Source organism: Nyctereutes procyonoides, unplaced genomic scaffold (assembly GCF_905146905.1).
Source record: "Nyctereutes procyonoides isolate TBG_1078 unplaced genomic scaffold, NYPRO_anot_genome, whole genome shotgun sequence".
NCBI classification, from domain to species: domain Eukaryota; kingdom Metazoa; phylum Chordata; class Mammalia; order Carnivora; family Canidae; genus Nyctereutes; species Nyctereutes procyonoides.
Window position 1 is genome coordinate 42,899,654 of NW_026575047.1, and position 22,925 is coordinate 42,922,578.

Consider the following 22,925-nt stretch of genomic DNA (forward strand, 5'->3'; position numbering starts at 1 on the left):
CATGTCTCCCATACTACATTCACATATTGTAATTACGTCTATGCATGTGTGCTTTACTTAAATAAATCAGAAGATAGGATAATATTTAACTTTAAAAAAATTATCTAGCTACTCGATTGTAATACCCTGAATGGGAAGGCATTCCTTTAATGTTTACTAAATGAACAAAATCATGAACAAAATGTTTACTAAATGAACAAAATCAAAGCCACAAGCTAGATCTCAAAACTGAGCAGCCTGAAAAGATCAGAAAGATCTGAAACCAGAAATCCTGAAACCTTTTCTGGATAAGGTCAACAAGTCCAAATACAGGATAGACCTTTAACTCTGACAGTGACCAACCAGAGCAAGGCATCACTAGGCATCCTCATAACATACAGAATCAAAACATAGTATGTGAAATCTGTGACTTCCCCAGTAATGTGTATCCCTGCGGAGGACCTGGGCCTTTCTTCACAAACCAAATGACATTTTTCTCTTAGTTTTTTTTCCTACTATAAGTTTCCTCTTTTAAGAGGCAAAAATAAGCAGCCACAAAGTCATGTTTACATCAGTAAGCTGAACACAGAACTTAGGATCAGAAGCAACATATATATATTTTCTTTCTTTCTCTCTCTCTCTTTCTATTTTTTTTTTTAATTTTTATTTATTTATGATAGTCACACAGAGAGCGAGAGAGAGAGAGGCAGAGACACAGGCAGAGGGAGAAGCAGGCTCCATGCACCGGGAGCCCGACGTGGGATTCGATCCCGGGTCTCCAGGATCGTGGCCTGGGCCAAAGGCAGGCGCCAAACTGCTGCGCCACCCAGGGATCCCTCTCTCTCTGTTTCTAAGTAGGCTCCATACCCAGCATGAAGCCTAATGTGGGGCCTGAATTTCACAACCCTAAGATTGAGACCTAAGCTGAGATGAAGAGTCAGATGCTTAACCAACTGAGCCACCCAGATGCCCCAACACAGTATTTTTCTAAGATAGCACCAGGTGGTGGCCCTTTCAATTCTACCAGTAGAAAGAGTGGGTATGGCCAAGCCCATGTTTCTGACAGCATGCACTGTCTTCACTCTCACAAAAGATGATCAGCTTTCAAAATGAAATCTGGAGGGGCACACCTGGGTGGCTCAGTGGTTGAGCATCTGCCTTCAGCTCAGGTTGTGATCCTAGGATCAAGTTCTGTATCAGGCTCCCTGCAGGCAGCCTACTTCTCCCTCTGCCTATGTCTCTGCCTCTCTGTGTCTTATGAATAAGTAAGTAAAATCTTGGAAGGGGGAAAAAAAAGAAACCTGGAAAACCATGTGAGGAAAACCCTATAAAAATAACACGATTTTTTTAAATTTATTTTTTTATTGGTGTTCAATTTACCAACATACAGAATAACCCTTAGTGCCCGTCACCCATTCACTCCCACCCCCCGCCCTCCTCCCCTTCTACCACCCCTAGTTCGTTTCCCAGAGTTAGCAGTCTTTATGTTCTGTCTCCCTTTCTGATATTTCCCACACATTTCCTCTCCCTTCCTTTATATTCCCTTTCACTATTATTTATATTCCCCAAATGAATGAGAACATACAATGTTTGTCCTTCTCTGACTGACTTACTTCACTCAGCATAATACCCTCTAGTTCCATCCATGTTGAAGCAAATGGTGGGTATTTGTCATTTCTAATAGCTGAGTAATATTCCATTGTATACATAAACCACATCTTCTTTATCCACTCATCTTTCGATGGACACCGAGGCTCCTTCCACAGTTTGGCTATTGTGGACATTGCTGCTAGAAACATCGGGGTGCAGGTGTCCCGGCGTTTCACTGCATCTGTATCTTTGGGGTAAATCCCCAACAGTGCAATTGCTGGGTCGTAGGGCAGGTCTATTTTTAACTCTTTGAGGAACCTCCACACAGTTTTCCAGAGTGGCTGCACCAGTTCACATTCCCACCAACAGTGTAAGAGGGTTCCCTTTTCTCCGCATCCTCTCCAACATTTGTGGTTTCCTGCCTTGTTAATTTTCCCCATTCTCACTGGTGTGAGGTGGTATCTCATTGTGGTTTTGATTTTTATTTCCCTGATGGCAAGTGATGCAGAGCATTTTCTCATGTGCATGTTGGCCATGTCTATGTCTTCCTCTGTGAGATTTCTCTTCATGTCTTTTGCCCATTTCATGATTGGATTGTTTGTTTCTTTGGTGTTGAGTTTAATAAGTTCTTTATGGATCTTGGAAACTAGCCCTTTAGCTGATAGGTCATTTGCAAATATCTTCTCCCATTCTATAGCTTGTCTTTTAGTTTTGTTGACTGTATCCTTTGCTGTGCAAAAGCTTCGTATCTTGATGAAGTCCCAATAGTTCATTTTTGCTTTTGTTTCTTTTGCCTTCGTGGATGTATCTTGCAAGAAGTTACTGTGGCCGAGTTCAAAAAGGGTGTTACCTGTGTTCTCCTCTAGGATTTTGATGGAATCTTGTCACACATTTAGATCTTTCATCCATTTTGAGTTTATCTTTGTGTCTGGTGCAAGAGAGTGGTCCAGTTTCATTCTTCTGCGTGTGGATGTCCAATTTTCCCAGCACCATTTATTGAAGAGACTGTCCTTCTTCCAATGGATAGTCTTTCCTCCTTTATCGAATATTAGTTGACCATAAAGTTCAGGGTCCACTTCTGGGTTCTCTATTCTGTTCCATTGATCGATGTGTCTGTTTTTGTGCCAGTACCACACTGTCTTGATGACCACAGCTTTGTAGTACAACCTGAAATCTGGCATTGTGATGCCCCCAGCTATGGTTTTCTTTTTTAAAATTCCCCTGGCTATTCGGGGTCTTTTCTGATTCCACACAAATCTTAAAATAATTTGTTCTCTCTAAAGAAAGTCCATGGTATTTTGATAGGGATTGCATTAAATGTGTATATTGCCCTGGGTAACATTGACATTTTCACAATATTAATTCTGCCAATCCATGAGCATGGAATATTTTTCCATCTCTTTGTGTCTTCCTCAATTTCTTTCAGAAGTGTTCTGTAGTTTTTAGGGTACAGATCCTTTACATCTTTGGTTAGGTTTATTCCTAGGTATCTTATGCTTTTGGGTGCAATTGTAAATGGGATTGACTCCTTAATTTGTCTTTCTTCAGTCTCATTGTTAGTGTATAGAAATGCCACTGATTTCTGGGCATTGATTTTGTATCCTGCCACGCTACCAAATTGCTGTATGAGTTCTAGCAATCTTGGGGCGGAGACTTTTGGGTTTTCTATGTAGAGTATCATGTTATCGGCGAAGAGGGAGAGTTTAACTTCTTCTTTGCCAATTTAAATGCCTTTAATGTCTTTTTGTTGTCTGATTGCTGAGGCTAGGACTTCCAGTACTATGTTGAATAGCAGTGGTGAGAGTGGACATCCCTGTCTTGTTCCTGATCTTAGGGGAAAGGCTCCCAGTGCTTCCCCATTGAGAATGGTATTTGCTGTGGGCTTTTCGTAGATGGCTTTTAAGATGTTGAGGAATATCCCCTCTATCCCTACACTCTGAAGAGTTTTGATCAGGAATGGATGCTGTATTTTGTCAAATGCTTTCTCTGCATCTAATGAGAGGATCATATGGTTCTTGGTTTTTCTCTTGCTGATATGATGAATCACATTGATTGTTTTATGGGTGTTGAACCAGCCTTGTGTCCCGGGGATAAATCCTACTTGGTCATGGTGAATAATTTTCTTAATGTACTGTTGGATCCTTATGGCTAGTATCTTGTTGAGAATTTTTGCATCCATGTTCATCAGGGATATTGGTCTGTAATTCTCCTTTTTGGTGGGGTCTTTGTCTGGTTTTGGAATTAAGGTGATGCTGGCCTCAATAACACCATTCTTTAGAAACTTCCCTTCCTCCAGGGTGTGCACAAGAACCTGGAGAGAAGACTGTATCACCTATCTCACTGAAAGATACCTATGTTTCTCTCTACTTTAACACTTACTATTCTGTATCTTATTTACTGGTTTGATAAGGGTCTCTTCCCATGGGCATAGGAGTCTGAATGCAGGCTGCCTGTTTTCACTTTAGCAAACCTAAGGCCTACCACAGAGTTCAGTAAGCAGGTGCTGAAACAAGTATAGAATAAGTTAGTGGACTCCCGTCACATCAACAGCATGTAGCATGATAACTTGCCATGATGACCTGGAAGAATCAGTCATTTCTTCCAAGACCATCTTAACCATCACCTATTTAAAATCATTCATCCACAGTCTTAAGCATGGGTCTGATAATTCTTATTTTAACAAGGGATCAGAATTACACCTACCGCTTATAAGATGCCTATCACATGCTAGCCACTATATGAACTCTAGTTCGTACAAACAATTCTTGAAGATAGCATCATTATCCCACATTTGCAGGTAAGGGAACTGAACCTCTAAACAAATGGATCAAGTGGAAGAACTGGGACTAAGGCTTTGGTTTATTTGACTCCATAAACTTTCCATTATGCTTGGCTACTATCCTTGACTGTCAAAATAATGAGATAAGAATGAACAAAAATGAAATGAGTGTAAGAAATGGTTCAACAAAATGATAGGAATCAGATTTGCTTGTTTTGTCCCAACAGAAGACTTAAAAAAAAAAAAGGTACATGCCCTCTTTTCAAAATGTACATATAACCTATGATTAAGCCAGTTCTGTGAGGGGAAAAAAAAGTCAATTATTAATACAATTTAAGACTACAGAGCAAAAGATTTTGGGAACTGTTCAAAAAGAAAAGTGATTAGTTAAGAATCTGGCCATTAACTAGTATGATTTTTTTTAAAAAAATCCCTCATATAATCTGACACGAAATTGTCAAATCACTATGTTGTATACCTGAAACTCATATAACATCGTGTGTCAACTACAATTAAAGTCCCTCATGATTCTCCTTTTGGTCCAACACCTAAGATACACACCCCAACATTTGACCAACTTGTCCAAAATTAAGAGCTGGAAGAAACTTCAGAGTCCCCTTAGGGAAGCATTATAACAAAGGAGAAAACAGGCCAGAGAAATTAGTTTGCTCAAGGTCACTTAAAAATCTTTAGTCAGATCATTAAATTATACCTTTATACTAAGGTTATAACTTTCCCAAACTTCTGACTTTACAGCCTGAACCTGTGGTTCTTCAAGGCACTTCTCTTTGGCAACTATCTAGTCTAGAAGACCATTTGCAGAATTTCCTGGAAATATTCCATTTCAGAGGAGACTCAGAGAAAGAATATCTCCAAAAAAATGTGTATGAAAAAGCTGAGGAGTAAGTTTTCCTGTGGTTGAAGCTGGCTCTAGTGCCAGACCCAAAAGGGATAATTAGGGGGTCCTAGCTCTCTTAAATGACAAATACATGCAGAGAAGACTTATTGGAGTCTCATAAAGAAGCCAATTTGCCCTTCCCAAGGTGACATGCCATAAAACTACATATGTAAATATGATAGCAGAGACATCATTAAAAGGACCTTTCCTGAAACTGAAAACTTAAATAAGAGGGTAGAGTGTATACGCCATTTTGTGTATCAGTGTTAAGGCTTTCTAAGCTGGTTACCAAACAGCCTGAGAGCTGCCGTATTTTCCTACTGCATCTGAGCAGGAAGGCTGTGACTAGCCACACAAAAGCTTTTAACCAGACTCCTGGACTAGAGAGTGGCAATGCAAGCTCGCCCTCTTGAGACAAGAGCAAGAAAACACCATGTTCAATTAAACTAAGAGCATTCAAGAAAACTTTAACCAGAAATAGTCCAATACTACCCTTTCCACAACACTGAATATTAATATTGTTTTAAAAATAATTAAGAATGGAAATTCACTTAATGTGATGTTTTGCTGTGCAGTTATTTAAAAAGGGAGAATGGTTCTGATTTAAATTGCTTTCTTGATTGGGGACCATTTGTTAAAGTCTGTGTTACAGACTTTCCCAGTAACCTAATACTCAATATATGGGATTTTATAGTTGTGCTTGAGCATATTTATGTTTGAGTGCTTGACCATTAGGACCATACGTATCCTGACAAGACATACTGGCCTGCTGAATTAACTGTTCCAAATGGCTAATAAGCTTATGCAATGAGCATTTGGAAAAGGAATTATTACAGAGATACCTCAATGAACAGACACCCCAAGGAAGCAAGTTCCTTCCTAAAGAACCTGGCCACATACTGAAGAGTAAAGCATCCTACAAGACATAGAGTATGCTGGTTTGCAGCCCTGGAACAGGAGAGCAGTAGTCAGATTTCTTTCTTGATCGCCATGGAGCATATTCTCAAAGAGATTGGTCCCCAAAGGCTTTCTATTCTGCACTTATCCAATATCATCTTTATACCTAGTCATATCATTCTTTAGGAAATAAAAGGCAGGTCTGGAAAATCTTAGTAATTTCTGCACCACAAGTCAAGTCTTTGAACAAACACTGTCTTGGTGATACTTAGCTGCAGCCAACAGACCATAAGAACATGAAACTTACCTAGAGGAATCACTTATGTCCTAAAAATGGCCAAAGGAATCTCTCCAACCATCACTGAAAACAGTAGTATAACATAATGGTTTTAGAATCTTAGCATATGTAAGCATCATTCCAGAGCAGAATGCAAAAAACCATCCAGATTAATTAGATTCCTGAAAAGTGTAACCTCCTACTTTGACTTTTCTGGAACCACAGTACAGCAGAAACACTGCTAACATAGAAGTGAGGTCCTAGTCTAGCTTACCGAGTTAATCAGTTGTGAGGTAAGTCAAGTCACTTAACCATCCTGAAAATGTCTTCTCCTATAAAGTACAAATGTTGAGAATCCAGACAATCTTTAAAATCCATTCAAATTCTAAAGGTCTCAGAGGTACAACAAGTTCCGGGTCTCTCAACTCAAATGAATGTCTGATGCTCTTCCTGAAGCTTTTATAACAACAACTGAGAACAGAAACTGAGTCTTGATTGTTTTACGACCCACCATTATGCCACTGGTTACTTAAATAAATGAAAAGGACACTGGAATCTGAAGTTATGAAACTAATTAATAATAATAATGCTAAATTGTACTTTCTGTGTGCCCGACTCAGTTCTAAGTCCTTGATATATATTAACTCACTGATGGGGAAAAAAAGAAGGCAACAAATGGTAATCTGAAAACCTTGAAATCTGTAATGTAACAGGGGATTAATGCTGAATATTAAATTGTGACTAGTACTAAAGTTTTGGCAATACTTAATAATGAACCACATGATAAAATGCTGATAAAATTACGAGTAATAGGATAAAGGCCATGGAACGTGTAAGGGAACTTGGCCTCCTAAATTCTGACAATTTTCAACCCAGTAAAGAAGTATCTTAGGACCATCTATTGTCTACTGAGAAACCTGCAGCATTTAACACATACCTGTGTTTCTCCCGAGAACATAAGCATTCATCTTGATATTAATAACTTTATGAATTATGAATGCTTAAAATAAGCATTAACTGACCTCTAAAGTAAGGCTCTGTGTATAGCACAATGGTCAAACAGGTAAAGGAATGCAAATCCTTAAATACTTGGTAGCCTCACACTCAGCAGACGGGCTCTATGCATTTTGACACTTAGGTGCTTAGAGAAGGTGACAAAACAGAAGATTTCTGGAAGAACTCAGAATGGATTCTTCATTTACATTTACTAGAAAATTGCCATAAATGTACCACCATCCCAGGTTGTCAAGACAGTAACATAAGATACACAACTTTTTTCTTAAAACTGGAAGAGGATGATTCAGTGAAACAGTAATTCAATGAAGCAATGATTGGCCTATTCCCAAAATCAACACACAGACTAGGCATGTGTCAGAAAGACAGGATTAAATAATATTAAACTAATGCCACTCCACCCTGCACTACAATTGCAAGCTCACTCTTTCTGGGTGAAAAGTAACCCTTTTCAGACCGCAAACATACAGCCCAGGGGATTGAGGCTAGAAGATAAAGAAATAAGGAAGCCACACTCCAGAGGGACTAAGTCAAAAAGCTAATTCAGGAGACCCAGAACCGAACTCACCACTTTCCAATGTGCAGTCTAATACCAGAGTTTCTACCACAAAACAAACAAAACAAGGTGGAAAAAAAAAAATCAGTGTACTTGCTTTCTCTTTCTTTTCATCCATTGGTGCACAAGCACACTCTAGGCCAAGGGCCCACTACCTGGTTTTGTATAGCCCATGAAGAATCCCAAGAGTAGGTTTTGTATTTTTAAGCGATCAACAAAAAAAATATTCAAAAAGGAGTATTTCATGACCCACACATTATGTGACATTCAAATTTTAGAGTCTATAAATAAAGTACCAACACAGTGAATACAGTATATGAAGACTTAAATGTAGGATAATGGAAAGGGAATGAATGTGCGCTCACACTTTATCTGTTCAATTCACAGCAACAGGGTAAGTGCTGCCGAACAACAGGGAGAAGAGGAAGTGGTCAGATGTCACATCAGTACAACAATGCTGTGAGCACCAACAGCTCCACTTCCTAGACCTGAAGATCGATGAACACAGGTTTTCTCCAACTCTATGAAGTGGAGGGAAACACAGCAACAGACACCTTAGGCCACCCTTCAGGAGCCCTGTTCACAGAGCCTGGGACAGTCAGCAAGGATGCATCCCACTGTGTAGTCAAGCTGCTCACTCTCATTCTGGCTGGGTCTGACCTTGGGCTAGTCACAGCACTCTCTGAGGGTCTAATCCTTTTAACCTGGAAAAATGAAACGTGCTGACCAACTAGAGGAGCATTTTTCTCTCTCTCTCTCTCTCTCTCTCTCTCTCTCTCTCTCTCTCTCTCTTTCTCTCTCAACTCCTCTAAAATCAGAGGGAAAATGAGAAGAGAAAAAAAAATGAAGGAGCAATTTTTAAAAAAATATGGAAGTAATGCTTTTTCTTCTTTCTGACAGACAAGAAAAAATTAGGATAGCGGTAACCCTCATGGGAAAGAAAGCAAAGGGTCTCTGGCCAAGCAGCAGACGGTCTTCAGGGACAGTAATCACTACTACCATTAAGATGGAAGACTAAGAAACAGGCATTTGAATTCAAGGATGTGAGTTTGTTCCTTCCCTTTGTGAGGGGCTTCTGGAAACAAAGAATACACATGTACCCGTGCAGGGTGTGTTCTTTTTTCTTTCCCCAGAGACAAGAGCAACATTTGTCTGAATACTGCCTGGTATACAAGCAGCCGCCCAGGCATTAGTCATGAACATTATCTGTAATGAGGAGCGGGTTACAACAGTCCACACCTCCCTACCACTGTACTCCAATAAAATGAAGCTTGTTTATCACAGTTCATACACTTGAAACAGTTTGGGAGGGTACAGTTCTGTTTACCTACTGGGCTAACTCTATGAAAAGAGTTTGGAGGCTAGCATGTAGCCCTCCAAAGAGCAAAAACAGGGCCCTGTCAAGTCTAGGCAAAGAAGATGGACTTTTTGAGGCAAAATATGATTTAGTCTTATAACTTGATTTTCATCTTCCAAAGTTTTTTTTTTTTTCCTTAACCAGCAGGGACTCTAAAGCCTAGAACAATGTTTCACTCAACAAGTTTGTTACCTTAAGTTAACAGCTTTAAACAAAGAGAAAAAGGAACCTCAAGAACCTGAAAAACATTTTTAAAAACTTACTGAATATCAAATATAGAATTAACAGTGACCCAGCAAATCCACTACTGGGTATATGAAAACAGAGGTCCACACAAACTTGTACACAAAGGTTCCTAAGCAGTATTATTCACAACAGCAAGAGTAGAAACAAGATCAAATGTGGTGCATTCATACAATGGAGTATTACTTAGCAATGAAAAGAAAAAATATTAATCAACATTACGACACAGTTCGACCTGGAAACAGAAAGCTAGGTCAGAGAAGGTAGTCCTGAAATCCTACATGTGGTAAAGTTCCAGAAAGGGCAGAAGCCAGAGACAGTAGGAGATAAGGGACGTCCAGGAGCTGGGCAGTGGGGAAGGAGGGGCTGCTAATGCATATGAGGTTTCTTTCTGGGGAGATGACAATGTTCTGAGATCAAACAGTGGTGACCACTGCGCAGCTCTGAAATCAACAGATGAGGACAATTTCACCGTGCACTTTTATAGGCAGATTTTATAATGGATGAATTCTAACTCAATAAAGCTGTTATGAAAAAAAAATAGTGAACCAGTTTTGGTCACAAAAAACGACATGTTATGTAGTTAAGACAGCTAGTTGTAAACTCTAAGGTAAAAATCTCATTGGTGCTACCCGTTTCCATATTAATAAACAATAGTCAGGTTAAGGTTACCAGATCCCTTTTTTGTGGTAACTCTCATTTTGTGACACATTAATAAACATGAGGACAAACGAAAGTCTAGTGCTCACAGGGAAAATCTTTTTCATTATAATCTTCAACAGACCCATGTAGAAGGACCTGTTCCAAAACTATGCTGGGTGGCATGCAAGTTATGTGTGAAAGCTGAACACCACAACAGGGGCCCCTTCACATACAAATGAGACAAGAGAAAAGGGAGAGCATACTACTGTTGATAAAAAAAAGGTACCCCAAACAAACAAAAAAACCCACAAGGCTGTAAATCAGACACAAGAGACCAGGCTAAACACATTTTGTGCATATACAGACTCAACACCACTTACCGCCTGGGTCATCAGGCCTTGCTTCATATCAGGTGGGGTGGCTGCGTCTTTGACAGCCACCTCTGTAGAAGCCGAGCTCACCCCGGTATTACTCAGAAAATCCACTTCATCTGCAGCTTTCAAGTCTGGCATTTCTGAAGAGAACAAGGGGGTTACAAAGTGCATTTAAAAAATCAATTCCTGTGCCTTACTATTTACACATGTCCAGGCTTCACGTGTTTTGTTTGCTTTTGCATTAAATGGGAAAGTATTCATTTGGAGCTGTTGTCATTTTGTGCCCCGTGCTGAGCTATTCCTTTATCACAAGGTCTGCGTGGTTTTCCCCTGGCCTCTGTAGCTAAGCGGACATGCAATTCAATGTCTAATGAACTTCCATTTTCACTACTGAGTTTTCATGACACATCTGTGACTGCGGTGCTGACTGCATATGGAAAAGTAAATTCACAAGCTTTAAGGAAACACATTAATAGCTGGAACTAGGTAGTCTATCTTGATCATCATCAAAGCCAGAGATGTTTGTATCTGCATAGGACAAAGAGGAAATCTCTGTTGAGAATGAGATAAAGCTTTTAAGAAGAGTCTTTTTTTTTTTTTATAAACACACTACACATTCTCCTCTATCCATTGCTGCAACAGGTAAGAGTGAAGTATTCTAGTGAATTATATTTTTTATATTTTAATTTTTATTTCTTCCCCCTCCAGAACATAATCACAAACAAGGAATTCTTTCTTTAAAAAAATTTTAAGTAATCTCTACACTGAACGTGAGGCCCAAACTTAGAACCTTGAGACCAAGACTCATACCTACTGACTGAGCTGGCCAAACACCCCAAGGAATTTCTTTTCTTTGAGGAAATGTTTTCATACATTTTCTTGAGAATTATACTCAACCAGACCAAACAGTAGTGGTTTTTGTTACCTGACCACCATATGGTCAAGCAAATACAGGAAGGAAGTGGTAACATGATGTCTGAGGCAAATTTAGGCTTTGACATTTTTTTTTAAAAGGGGGCTTATGATTGAACATTTAAAATTCACCTTGATAATACAAATAAAAATAGAGCTATCATCTCAATTTCGTGTGGAAATTTTTCTGTGGCTGGTTTTAATCTGTCCATGTCACTATTTTGGCAGAAAAAAATGTTCCAGACACCAAAGGGCAGAGAAGTTTCTTTCACCAAAGAATCTCTATTAAGATTTTATTTTAAGACCACAATGTGACATGCCCAAAGGTCTACTTCAGATTTAGGAAAGTTACATTCCTACAGATAAGCATTTATAAATTCTTTTTTTTTTTTTTTTGCTCAAATTAGAATTATACAATCTTACTAACAATTAAAAGTGGGCAAGTTTCCTTGACCAAAGGACCAAAATCTTACATTTCATAAAATGTAAATAAAGTTAAAAAAACAAAAACAAAAACAAAAAAAAACCCTAAGCAATCACCGATCAAAAAACATCTTTAAGAATAATTTTTTTGGTGTTGGATGACTTTTATTTTATTTATTTGGGGATGTGATTTTTGGCACAACTTTATTATCCTATACCCAGCAAGTGAAAATATGTATTTTGGCAAGCAGAAACCAATCACAACCATAAACAGTGATTACTGAGACACAAAGGGCGCTGGCAACCTCTGTAGGTAGGCCTGGCCTGACTCAGTTCTGGACAACTAACTTTCCAAACCATCTGATCAATGCTCTGGATGAGCGAAGGGCCACATCCCCTCCTTCTAATTAGCAGTTTTGTGTTTTCTCATCTTAATTTCTATTTGGCTTTTTCTGCAGTAGCATACACAGAAGCCAGTGGTTCCTTCCCAAAGGTTAAACTGATGTCTCTTCACTTACATAAAACAGTTCGATTAAATCCATGAACCGAATGTAAACTTCCCAGAAATTACCCTTGGCTGAGATCATACTCAGGTGGTTTTTCTCTAGGGCAATGTGACCAGGGACTTTCCCCAATGCTGGCTTTTTTTTTTTTTTTTTTCCCCTGAAGAAAGACCTATCTATTGGTCACTGGCTACTTCTCTCTGTAACATTAGATCATGAGCACTGAACACATATGACTCCTCTTGGTAGCAGAACAAGTAACTCGTCCACACATATCAATCAACCCTAAATCCAGAGATACTGTTTAAACTTCATACGACTCATTTGCCTTCCTAAAATCTTAAAAATAACTTTTTAGCATCTATACCCTATCTACATACTACTAAAAATCAAAGTCAGAAATTCTCCCTGGTTTCTACCTTTTCTCTCTGGGTAGTAGAGACCCAAACTTCACATAATCTGCACTTTCTTGGGTTAAATTCGGACTACTGAGCCAGAAAGACAAATAATTCCAGCCTATGTGGCCAAAGACGCAGCACCCAAATGAAAAGAACATAGCCAGGCATCAGCTTACAGCCACTCCCATTCTTCTGAAATGTCAACCTGCCAGGGCCCCCAAAATAGACTTGTTGTTGTATCTTGTTTTAAAAATTAGAGACCTTTTCATTTAAATCCTGAGATAGTGGCTAACAAATTTCTATCACTAACAATCAAAAACATGCATAAAACTAAAACCCTCAAGTCACCAAAAATACTATAATACCTAAGGCTTCTTAAATTCCTTAACTGGAAAAAAAAAAAAAGATCATAAATGGTTAAAAACCCTTTATTGGGGGCGGGGGGGAGGACCACTCCATTGAAGTTGCCTAGGAAAAATAGCTCTTTTTCCTAAGCCACTTCTTTCTGGTTCTATTTGTTCATTTCTCTACATGCCCCACCCCCATACTTTTAACATACTACCCCCTTAAGAAGATTTTCAAACACTGGAAAGAACAGCAAAAACAAACAAATATTAAAAACAAATCCAGCGACTTCTTACCTATACAGACAGCCTAGAGGCGAGCATGGAGACTGGTCCTCTGTCTATACATGATAACAGGTACTGGCATCAAGGTACCAATCAAACCGACCTTTTAAGGACTTCAGGAGTCAAATACCACCTTGGACTCCAGCTTTAGCTTCAACCCTCCCAGAAGAAGTTTTATTCATATAGTTTATTTCTACCGAGCTCCAGCAGTTTTTCTTCGCTCTCTCTCGACAGGGTTCCCCACAGATGGAACTGGCTGCCGTGTGAGCAATCTGCTGGGTGCAGCTGCTTCACCAAGATAAGCAGACACGACGTGTGCCCTGTGACAGCAACTCAGTGGACTTGGGCGGACATCCTGCATCCTATCCCCTGCACTGCGCACGCTCCTGAATTCCCAGACTGCTGCCCAAAAGCAACAGGCAATGGAACTGGAAGTCGGCTCCATGGGCAGGAAAAGGAGGGTGCGCTCTTTGCGCCCCTCCCCTGTCCCACCCCAGCCCTCCCCAACGACCTAATACCACCATTTTGGATTTAGGGCCATCCGCGCATAGAAGAACTTACAGCTGTTCCATGAAACCACTCTGACTCTAAATTTGCTCATAAATACAAACAGGGAAAGAAAACTGTTCCAGGCTTGTAAGCAAAACATACTTTTCCAGCACTGCTTTTCACAGTTCTAGAAAAAAGTACTAAGCCATGTGAATAAAAACATCTGCTAAATTCCTTTATCATTGTAAAGCACCTGCAATCTAGACCATTTTCTTGGTTAACCAAATTGCAACAGCTCTGGCCTGGCAGACAAAGCATTTATAGGCTTAATCAATCAAGCCCAGAGTCTATAATACAGGAAGCAAAATCTGTCCAACCCTGAGAGGATGTGCCTCTCCTGACAGTGGTGACAATTAACTTGGCAACTTACCCAGTGAATGAAAGATACTTCTAAACCACAAGACACCTCCTTTTTACTAGCATATCTCAGAGGCTCTTAAGGGAGCTTATCCCTCAAACTGCTACATCTGTATTCTGCTTTGCTTACCTGTTGCTGGCTCAGATCCTTCAGTGGGCAGAACCATCTTCTCTGGCTCCTCCGTTTCAGCCAAATACCCTGCAAAGTTACCAGGGGCTTCTTCACAGATACTGCCCATGTGTATGGTCTGCACAGGCAGGAAAGTGCTCACTTGCCCTGTAGAAGCAACCTCTGGCTGCTCAGTCACTGGATCGGACTCTGAAGGACGGGAGAGTGACATGTGACTGATCTCCCGCCCAGTGATCAGTGCTCCTGAGAACCTGACTTGATCTAGAACAGCCTCCACTATGCGACACGCAGCCTCTTCGATGGAGTCGGCTCCCTTGGGCAGAGGCACAGCCCAAGGTAAAAGGGGAGTGCCCCTTGCCCTGCCCAGGGCCTGGTCACCACTACTTGAGAGTCCAGTCTCTGTGGGAAGCTCTTTGGCAAGAGGCTGCTCCAAGATGTGATGTGCTTCAGGATCCACCTGTGCCTTCCCGGAGTTGGCTAAGCAACAGTTGTTGTCTCGTTCCTTCCCCCTGAGGGGTACCATCTCTGGAGCTGCGGCACCCTGTAGGTCAGTCACACCTTCATCTGCTAAAGCTCCTGGCAAACCCAGGATCATATTCTTCTCCTGGCTCAAGACTTCTGGAATCGGGAGATCTTGGGCATTATGTGATAAAGCCTTTCTTCTGGCCCCCGCATTAGCTTGTAAAGCATTAACCACGGCAACATCTAACTCCACATTTCCACTCACCTCATGAGCAGTGTTTTTACCTTGGGATTCAGGGTTTTGCACTCCAACATCCAGAGCAAAAGATCCATTGCGAGAAAGAGCCTCAGACCCATCTGGCAACAGATCTGGCAACAGAGCAGAGCTGCTCTGCTCTGCACCCAAAGCTTCCTGGCTTGGGTCTGCAGCCAGACTTGCTCCCAGTGGCACCAGGCTCTGTGCAGCCCCACCTTCAGTCAGCAGCGAGACTGGTGGGGCCACTTCCTTGTTATGCTCCGTTTCTGCATTCAGGCAGGCCGAGGGTGTGCCCAATGAATTACCGTGCTCAAGTGCTCTGTCCTCAGCACAGGCAGCTGAGCCAGGCTCTCCACAGAATCCTAGTGCCTCCTGTCCTGGAGGTGGTGTTCTCTGCTCTTCCTGAAATGTTCCTGAGGAATGAGTGTCTTCCTGGAGAAAGGAACAAGCTGCTGCTTTATCCCTGCCATCTTGTCCCTGAGCTTCGGAGCTTTCTGGAACCACCAGATTTTTTCCTTCTTCAGTCAAAATGGAATCTGAGGCCACAGCGGCCTTACCTGCACATAACAGAGAAGAGTCAGCAGCCCCCTCGATGTCCAGAACTTCAGGGGCTGCTGAGAGGCAGACACTCCCATGTTCCCCACCAAGTCCCATGGGACTTGTATTCCCCATGCTGGGCTGAAGCTGGACAGCAAGGGAGGGTGTGGATAGGCCTGTGGCACCGTCTTCTAATGGCTGTTTATCAGAATCATTTGAATCTCTGCCTGGGCCATCTCTACCATCTGCAGCTGTATGTAGCTCAGGAGTTGCTATTCCCTTTTCTTTCTGGGAGGGGAAAAGAAAATGCGCGTCATCTTTGGTTACTGATTCACTGCCTGGAGTGCTTGCCAGAGAAAAAGTCTTGTCTGATGTCACTGCTTGGTCTGGTACCAGTTCTTTCTTGGCTTTGGGGACAACTGCCTGTGGATGCACCTCAAGCATATTTGTTGAAGATGTTCCTAATTTCAAATCTTCTCCCTGGCCCTTTTTATCTGAAACTTCAACAGGACAAAACTCTACCTGTTCCTGGGTATCTCTCATAGGGCCAGGGGTGGCTGCCTTAGCCTGTGGACCTTCACAGCAGAGGGCAAGGGGGGGATGCTGTGTGGGGGGTAGTCCTGGAGTGGTGCTTTCAGGCTGGGTAACTATGCCATCACAGTATTCTGCAGCCAGCATACCACTAGAAGTCACTGAGCTCTGCCCACATGCAAAGGCAGCACACGGTGTGCCCCCTCTGGTTGTAGAACAGATGGGTGATCTGCTGGTTTGGCTTTGAATGTGAGATGACTCAGGTTCTGATTTCTGGTTTGGCGCGTCTTTTTGTGGCCCAGGAAACGTTAGATCAGAGGGTGATGCTGCCGCACTTGTGCCTGTCAAGGGAGCATAAAGCTCGAGTCCATCTGAAGTCGTGTCTTCTGCGGCAGCTGGAATTACCAGGGAGCTCTGATCCATGGGAGCCCCAGCACTCCCTTCACAACTTCTTGAAGTTTCTGTTTCTGCAGTTTTGACAGGGGAGGCTTCTCCATTACTAAATGCAAGCAAAGACTCAGCAGGTTTGTCACCATCCGGGGAGCTGGTGGCAGAGACACAGTTTGGAACACTGGCTTTATCTGTAGTCTGACTTGTGACTTTCATGTCAGAGGATCCATCTGTGATGATATTAGAGTTTTCCAGCTTTTCCTTTGTACTTTCCCTGATTTCAAGCATGTTCTTCTGGATGGCAGCATGTGCATTCACAGGACCACTTTCCATCTCCCCTGGAGTCACTGGGATGCCGGCTGCCAGTTCACATCCAGAGAAATGCTGAGTGGGAGCGGTGGCCGGCTGCATGCTCACATCTCCCTGCAGGACGCGGTCTCCAGTGTCCAGAGACTCCTGGTCTGTGGCCAACGCAGAGGATTTTGTTCCAGTTTCTCCATTTCTGATTCCACAGGGTGGAAAGGTTCCCATGCCCTTTCCTCCACAAGCAGGCATGCTCGGACAGCGGCTGCTGGGATCAGACATGGTTCCACAGTCCACAGTAAGCGATGGCTCCGCCTCTTCCCCTTCTTTCTCCACGCCTTTAGTTTCCTTCTTACAGGAACAGTCTGTGTTCTCTTCCTTAGCCACACATGAAAAATCAGAGGAACCTTCAATCTCCCCAACAGTGCTCCCCTGGCCGCATGGAGAGCTCTCAGGGTCCTCAGGAAGAGAAGAGTGCGGCTGGCTGTCCCTGGGATCTGATGTGTAGCAAAGAAACTGGCCATCTGAATCTTGGGCACTGGGCACACTTGAAGGATCCTGTGCTGTCACCATTAAGGGCATAGGATTGTCCATCTGCTTCAGGTTTGTTTTCTAGGAGGAAATGAAAGATATTTGTAAAAACTTCCCATGGGAAAAGATGTCATTGACACCGATAAACAAAACTTCTGCTGCAGAGAACTCACTGCCATTCCAGCCCTCTGAAGATCACATGATAAGCTGACCTAAAGAAAATAAATACATTTTCTCTTGTTCCTGGTATCATTTTCCTCTCTTGTAGCTACATATCCACTGGAATGATAAAATGGTCAAGAATATGCAAGACGGCTATTCCCTAAACTATGAACTTATTTTAGAAAAGTAGATGAAAATCAGGCCTCAAAAATCTTGTTTTACAAAAGCACAGCACCCATCTTCAGCTAAGAAAGATATTTTTATAGGGTCTTGAGAGGAGTAGAAGTACTTCCATCCCACCTCACGTATACAAGTACCAGGAAATCCCAAGCAGTTTGGTCAAGTCTCGCCAATTTCAAGGTGTAGGCAGATGCTCCTGTGCTCTAAATTCTTTTTTTTAAGGTTTTATTTATTTATTCATGAGAGAGAGAGACAGAGAGAGAGAGAGAGGCAAAGATATAGGTAGAGGGAGAAGCAGGCTCCATGCAGGGAGCCTGATGTGGGACTCGATCCCGGGTCTCCAGGATCACACCATGGGCTGAAGGCGGTGCTAAACCGCTGAGCTACCCAGGTTGCCCTGTGCCCTAAATTCTTACTGAGAAGTTACATAGTGTCCCTTAATCCTCCAGACTGGCTCCATTCAATCCAGTTTGCCAGTTTTCACTACAGGTTCATAATTTAAAGAACAGTGGCATGACAGATATTCTTCGATAAAAGCAGTTCGATAAAAGCAGTTCCGCTGCTGTCTCGTACTGAATATAAAATAAGAACATATCAAACTAATAATATTCAATTCCTGATTATTCTTGGTTAAGTACCATGGCTTGAGGATACTATAGGTCATCTCAAAACCACTTTTTGCAACTTTAGAGTATTTCAAACAACAAAAACAGATAAAACCAACTATATGGGAGTGGTTAAAAAAAAAACACGGTTGGTCAACCTGATAGCAAATGTCATGCTGATAACTACGAAGACCACAATAAAAGCTGAAATACAGATTTATGATACCATGTCGAAATAAATAAATAAAACCCAGAGTTATGGACATGTAGAAAAAGGCTTAGGAAAAAAATGTGAAAAAAAAAAAAAAAACAGCTATAGCTCACCTTCAGGGTGGTCTTGCCTTTCTACCAAGATTTCAGAAATTCTTACAATACTCCTAATTTGTTCAACACATAAAAATTATTTTAAAAACCTTTGGTTTGCTCCTCCCTGTTCTCTGATCTACTGTGATAATTTCACGCATAACTACCGTGCATGGCCCTCATTCACTTACGACCTCAGTGTATCAGTATGGTGAACATTTACAGCTCTCCAACATTAGACCAGTCCTGTCTATCTACCAGGTCTATCGTAAAAGTTTACCCACACCACTGTAAAATGCGTTGTGTTCAACTAAAGTCTTTCTACTAAGAAAGTACAAGAAAAATTGACTTTCACTAAAAGCTTCTGTGCTATGCTCCTCAGAGTGTTCATATTTAGCATGTTCCCATCTCCTGAAGATCATGAAAGCAGGTCATTACATTTAACAACGGGTGAACATTAGAACAAGAGATTTGGGGAAACAAGCCTTGTTTCAGAAGCTCCTAACACACACATCCTGTCACAGTTTTAAGTTCTCACAATTTCCTATCAAATATTCTCATATCACACAGTAACTCTGGCACCTGCATGCTCATGTTTTCAACTAGATTGTCATTCACCTAGTAAGAAGACCTCCCAGGGAAAATCGGACTTCTTAGCAAGCTGTTCAGAGGGAAATTAAAGGACATCTGTCCTGGAACAAACATGACTGAGAAAGGGAAAGGCAGGTGTATCAGAGGACCCTGCCATGAAGCGTCTTGGCCTGTTGGCCTCAAAAACAATGCCTGCTCCCAAAGAAGCCTCTGGTACCGAGCTGACCCTAGATGACCTTAAATGAAATTATTGTCAAGCTTTTTCCAAATCAAATCAGCTCTGAAATAAACTGGGTGGAAAAATTATCTAAACTTAGCCTTTCAGATGTTATGGCCAAGAGACATGTACCCATATGACGTTTATATTATCCATAATAAATGCAACCAGGGAGTCTGTAATGTTTTTACGTCTGGCAACAACTTTATCTTGAAGGCTTGAGTGGATTATAAAATCTTTATTTTTTTAGTGATCTTTTTACCATACAACTATCAATTTAAATATAGTAACATTATCATCACTCATTGAAATAGTTGTGAAAAGGCTTTATTTTTAAGTAAATGTGGTCCTGCTCTTAGCAACAATCTCAGAAACTGTTTTGCTCATTTAGTTTTATAAAGCTAAACAGACAAATTTATAAACAGACAAATTCCCTTTTATGCCAAGAAAATTGAGTTCCAGTTGTTGCATATTTCTGTATCTGCTGTGTGTATATGTATCTTTCATTATTTCAAAACCCTGGCAAAAAAAGAAAGAAAAGAAAGGAAGAAAAGGCTCTCCCAGTCCCCTGTTGCTGTTCTGTATCTATAAGCAGTAACATCTAACACTGCTGAAACGGCTTTAGGTTTTACAACCTTTGAGGAAATGTTCTAATTATAGGAAGAGTCACTGGGGGGAAAAGAGAGCACAAAAGCCTGAAAATGGACATTTTCTTCCTTACCATTAGCTGCTGCTGGATGTTCATAAGTTTAAAAATATGTCCAGTGCAACTGTTTCCAGGAACTGAGGGTTCATGATGTGATTTGGACTCAGAGGTTAATGTATAGACGTCCAACTCTCGATGATGCCTCACAGAACAGTCTCCATATGGGATTTCATAGGATAAACTGCTCCAGGAGTCTGGTTCCTCAGCGTTCTCCCTGCAAGCAAGCAATCTCTGGTTAGTCTATGGATGTTCAGCTCCCTCCTGGCAGAGAGTTTACCTCTCAGTCTGTAGTAAAATCTCTGACCTCTCTGTTCTGGAGGCTCTGCCGCAGAAATCTGGTTAATACAGTTTCCCAGTGATCCAAGCATATAACTAACTGTTCCATCTGCCTCATAAGAGGTCACAAATGGATTAAATGAGAACTGCAGGATTCCTCCCAAAGAATATTCTTTTGATCAAGATAAAGAGAGGTCTGGGAGCTTGAAATAGTTATTATGCTAATAACCAACTAATGAATAAATGTAAAAAGGATGGTCTTAGCCTGGTTTTCAACAGAAGCAAGGCTTATATTAAGCATTTCACTTAAATTGGGTTGCACCACATGCTAACTGCAGTTGATTAAATCAGAAAGAGAAGAAAGAATCATTATATCCCATATAAGGGCACTCCAACTTTTGTTAACAACTCTAAAAGCCAACTATATAGACTAAGACTGTGATGCCACATCATATTATACTTGTCAATACAATTGTGAAGAAGCACTTGGTTCTAAGAACTTCAAGTTAAAATTTTTTTAATTTAAAAAATGAACAACCTTGCTCATCATAAACATACTTCATCTACAAGTAAAACCAACAAAGGCACAAGTATGCAAAAAAAAAATTTATGGGACAGGTCTTAAAACATGAAATCTCTTTATGAACCAGTAGGTTGGAAAACTATCCCCAAGATTCTGGAAGGAGGAAGAAGTTTATATGTTTGAGATCATTATATATTAAAATGAAACAGATAATTGAATGAAAAAAAAAAAACAAGAATTAAGCATGAAGAAGTAACAGACATGGTATACACTGACAAATATGAAAGGGAAACCTTCTTTGCATTGTTTTATTTATTAAATCATACCTGTCTGTCATTAACAACTTACCAGATAGTAACTGGAATTTCAAACTAACCATATGCTATCTATGAGGCCTAGAACTGAGTAATCATGGGCTAGCTGAACAATGAAGGATGCTCCAAAAGTAAACTATTGTAATGTCCATCCTCAAGAGTGACATCCTAGCAGTTAAGGCTTAAAATGAACCTAGCATATGCTAAGCTAAGTCATTTATGTACTAACCAAGCTGTTCTACTCTGTGTAAAGTGACCTCAAAAAAAAAAAAAAAAGGGACTGCTGACTCTTGAGCAAGGTGAGTTTCAACTGCATGGGTCCATTTACACACAGATATTTTTTTTTCCCTCTCATAAATACAGTATAGCTCTGTAAAGGTATTTTTTCCTCTTATGATTTTGTTCATCTTTTCTCTGGCTCTGTGTTGTAAGAATATACTATATAATACACATAAGACAAAATCTGTGTTAATTGGCTGTTCATGATACTGGTAAGGCTTTTAATCAATAGCAGGTTATTAAGTTTTTGATAAGTTGTATGTGGATTTTTGACGGTGCAGGGGGTTGGCCCTTGCATTGTTCAAGGGTCAATTCTACTTGTAAGATAAGTCACTTAAAAGTTCAGCAATGACTCAACTAAGCAGCCAACAGCTACACCCAAATGAGTGGGACATAACTTCTCTGTAAATTTAGCTTTGAGGCTTGGGTTGACATTGTCACTAACTTGGAGTCATTAACTATCTGTACACATAACTAGCATATCTGATTACTTGGGATTACGATACCCGTACGATAATAAAAAAAAAAAAAAAAAAGAAAAGGCCTTTGAAAACAAAACCTGATTTATATACCCACCACTCCACCGTGAGGCAAATACATGGGAGAGGACTGTCTGCCAATACTGGGGCAATTAAAAAGGGACACAATCCATTCCCAGTAAAATGGTGTTTTCTACCAAGCTTGCCACAATTAATTCTCCAACTGTTTCCTTTCTACTATCTAAACCTTGAGAAGTTCCCGTCTGTGATCACAAACTATTTACCTTCTACTGCTCCCATGCTCTCCTCTCCAAGAGGAATGCACTTTTTGTTGTCACAATTACCCACCAAGTGCTAACCCTTCCTCTCCCAATTCTTGTCTCCGTGAATTTTTGTTGCTTCTTACTCTGTCTAGATACCAGAGACTAGTCAATGCAACTATTCTCTTACTGATTTCATGAATATCTGGTGCAACTGACACTCTTCCAAATCCATTTGACCTGCGGGTCCGAGTAAACCTTGCTATTCAGCCAATTATTTATGGGCTAGGTATTATTCCAGGTGCTGGAGATACAAACCAAAATTCTTATCCAGTTGGGAGTTTACATACTTAGCAAGGGAGATAAGACCAGTCAGATTAAATAAAACATCTGGCATTTTTGAGCAGAACAAGTGCTATGGAGAAAAATAAAGCAAGAGGAGGGTTGCAACTTTATTTTTATTTAAATCTAATTCATTAACATACAGTGCATTATCAGTTTCAGTAGAGGTCA

General features: G+C 40.8%; 1 protein-coding gene across 2 annotated transcripts in view; it reads right to left on the reverse strand.

Moving 5' to 3' along the window:
- The window catches only part of AKAP13 (A-kinase anchoring protein 13), a 324,337-nt gene that overhangs the window by 133,619 nt on the left and 167,793 nt on the right, over nt 1-22,925 (reverse strand). For both annotated transcript variants that reach the window (XM_055326518.1, XM_055326519.1), the window contains exons 6-8: nt 20,297-20,495; nt 14,508-17,598; nt 10,613-10,746 (exon numbers count right to left, since the gene is read on the reverse strand). In XM_055326518.1, coding sequence (XP_055182493.1) covers nt 10,613-10,746; nt 14,508-17,598; nt 20,297-20,495 — 3,424 coding nt within the window. The remainder of the gene's footprint in view (nt 1-10,612; nt 10,747-14,507; nt 17,599-20,296; nt 20,496-22,925) is intronic.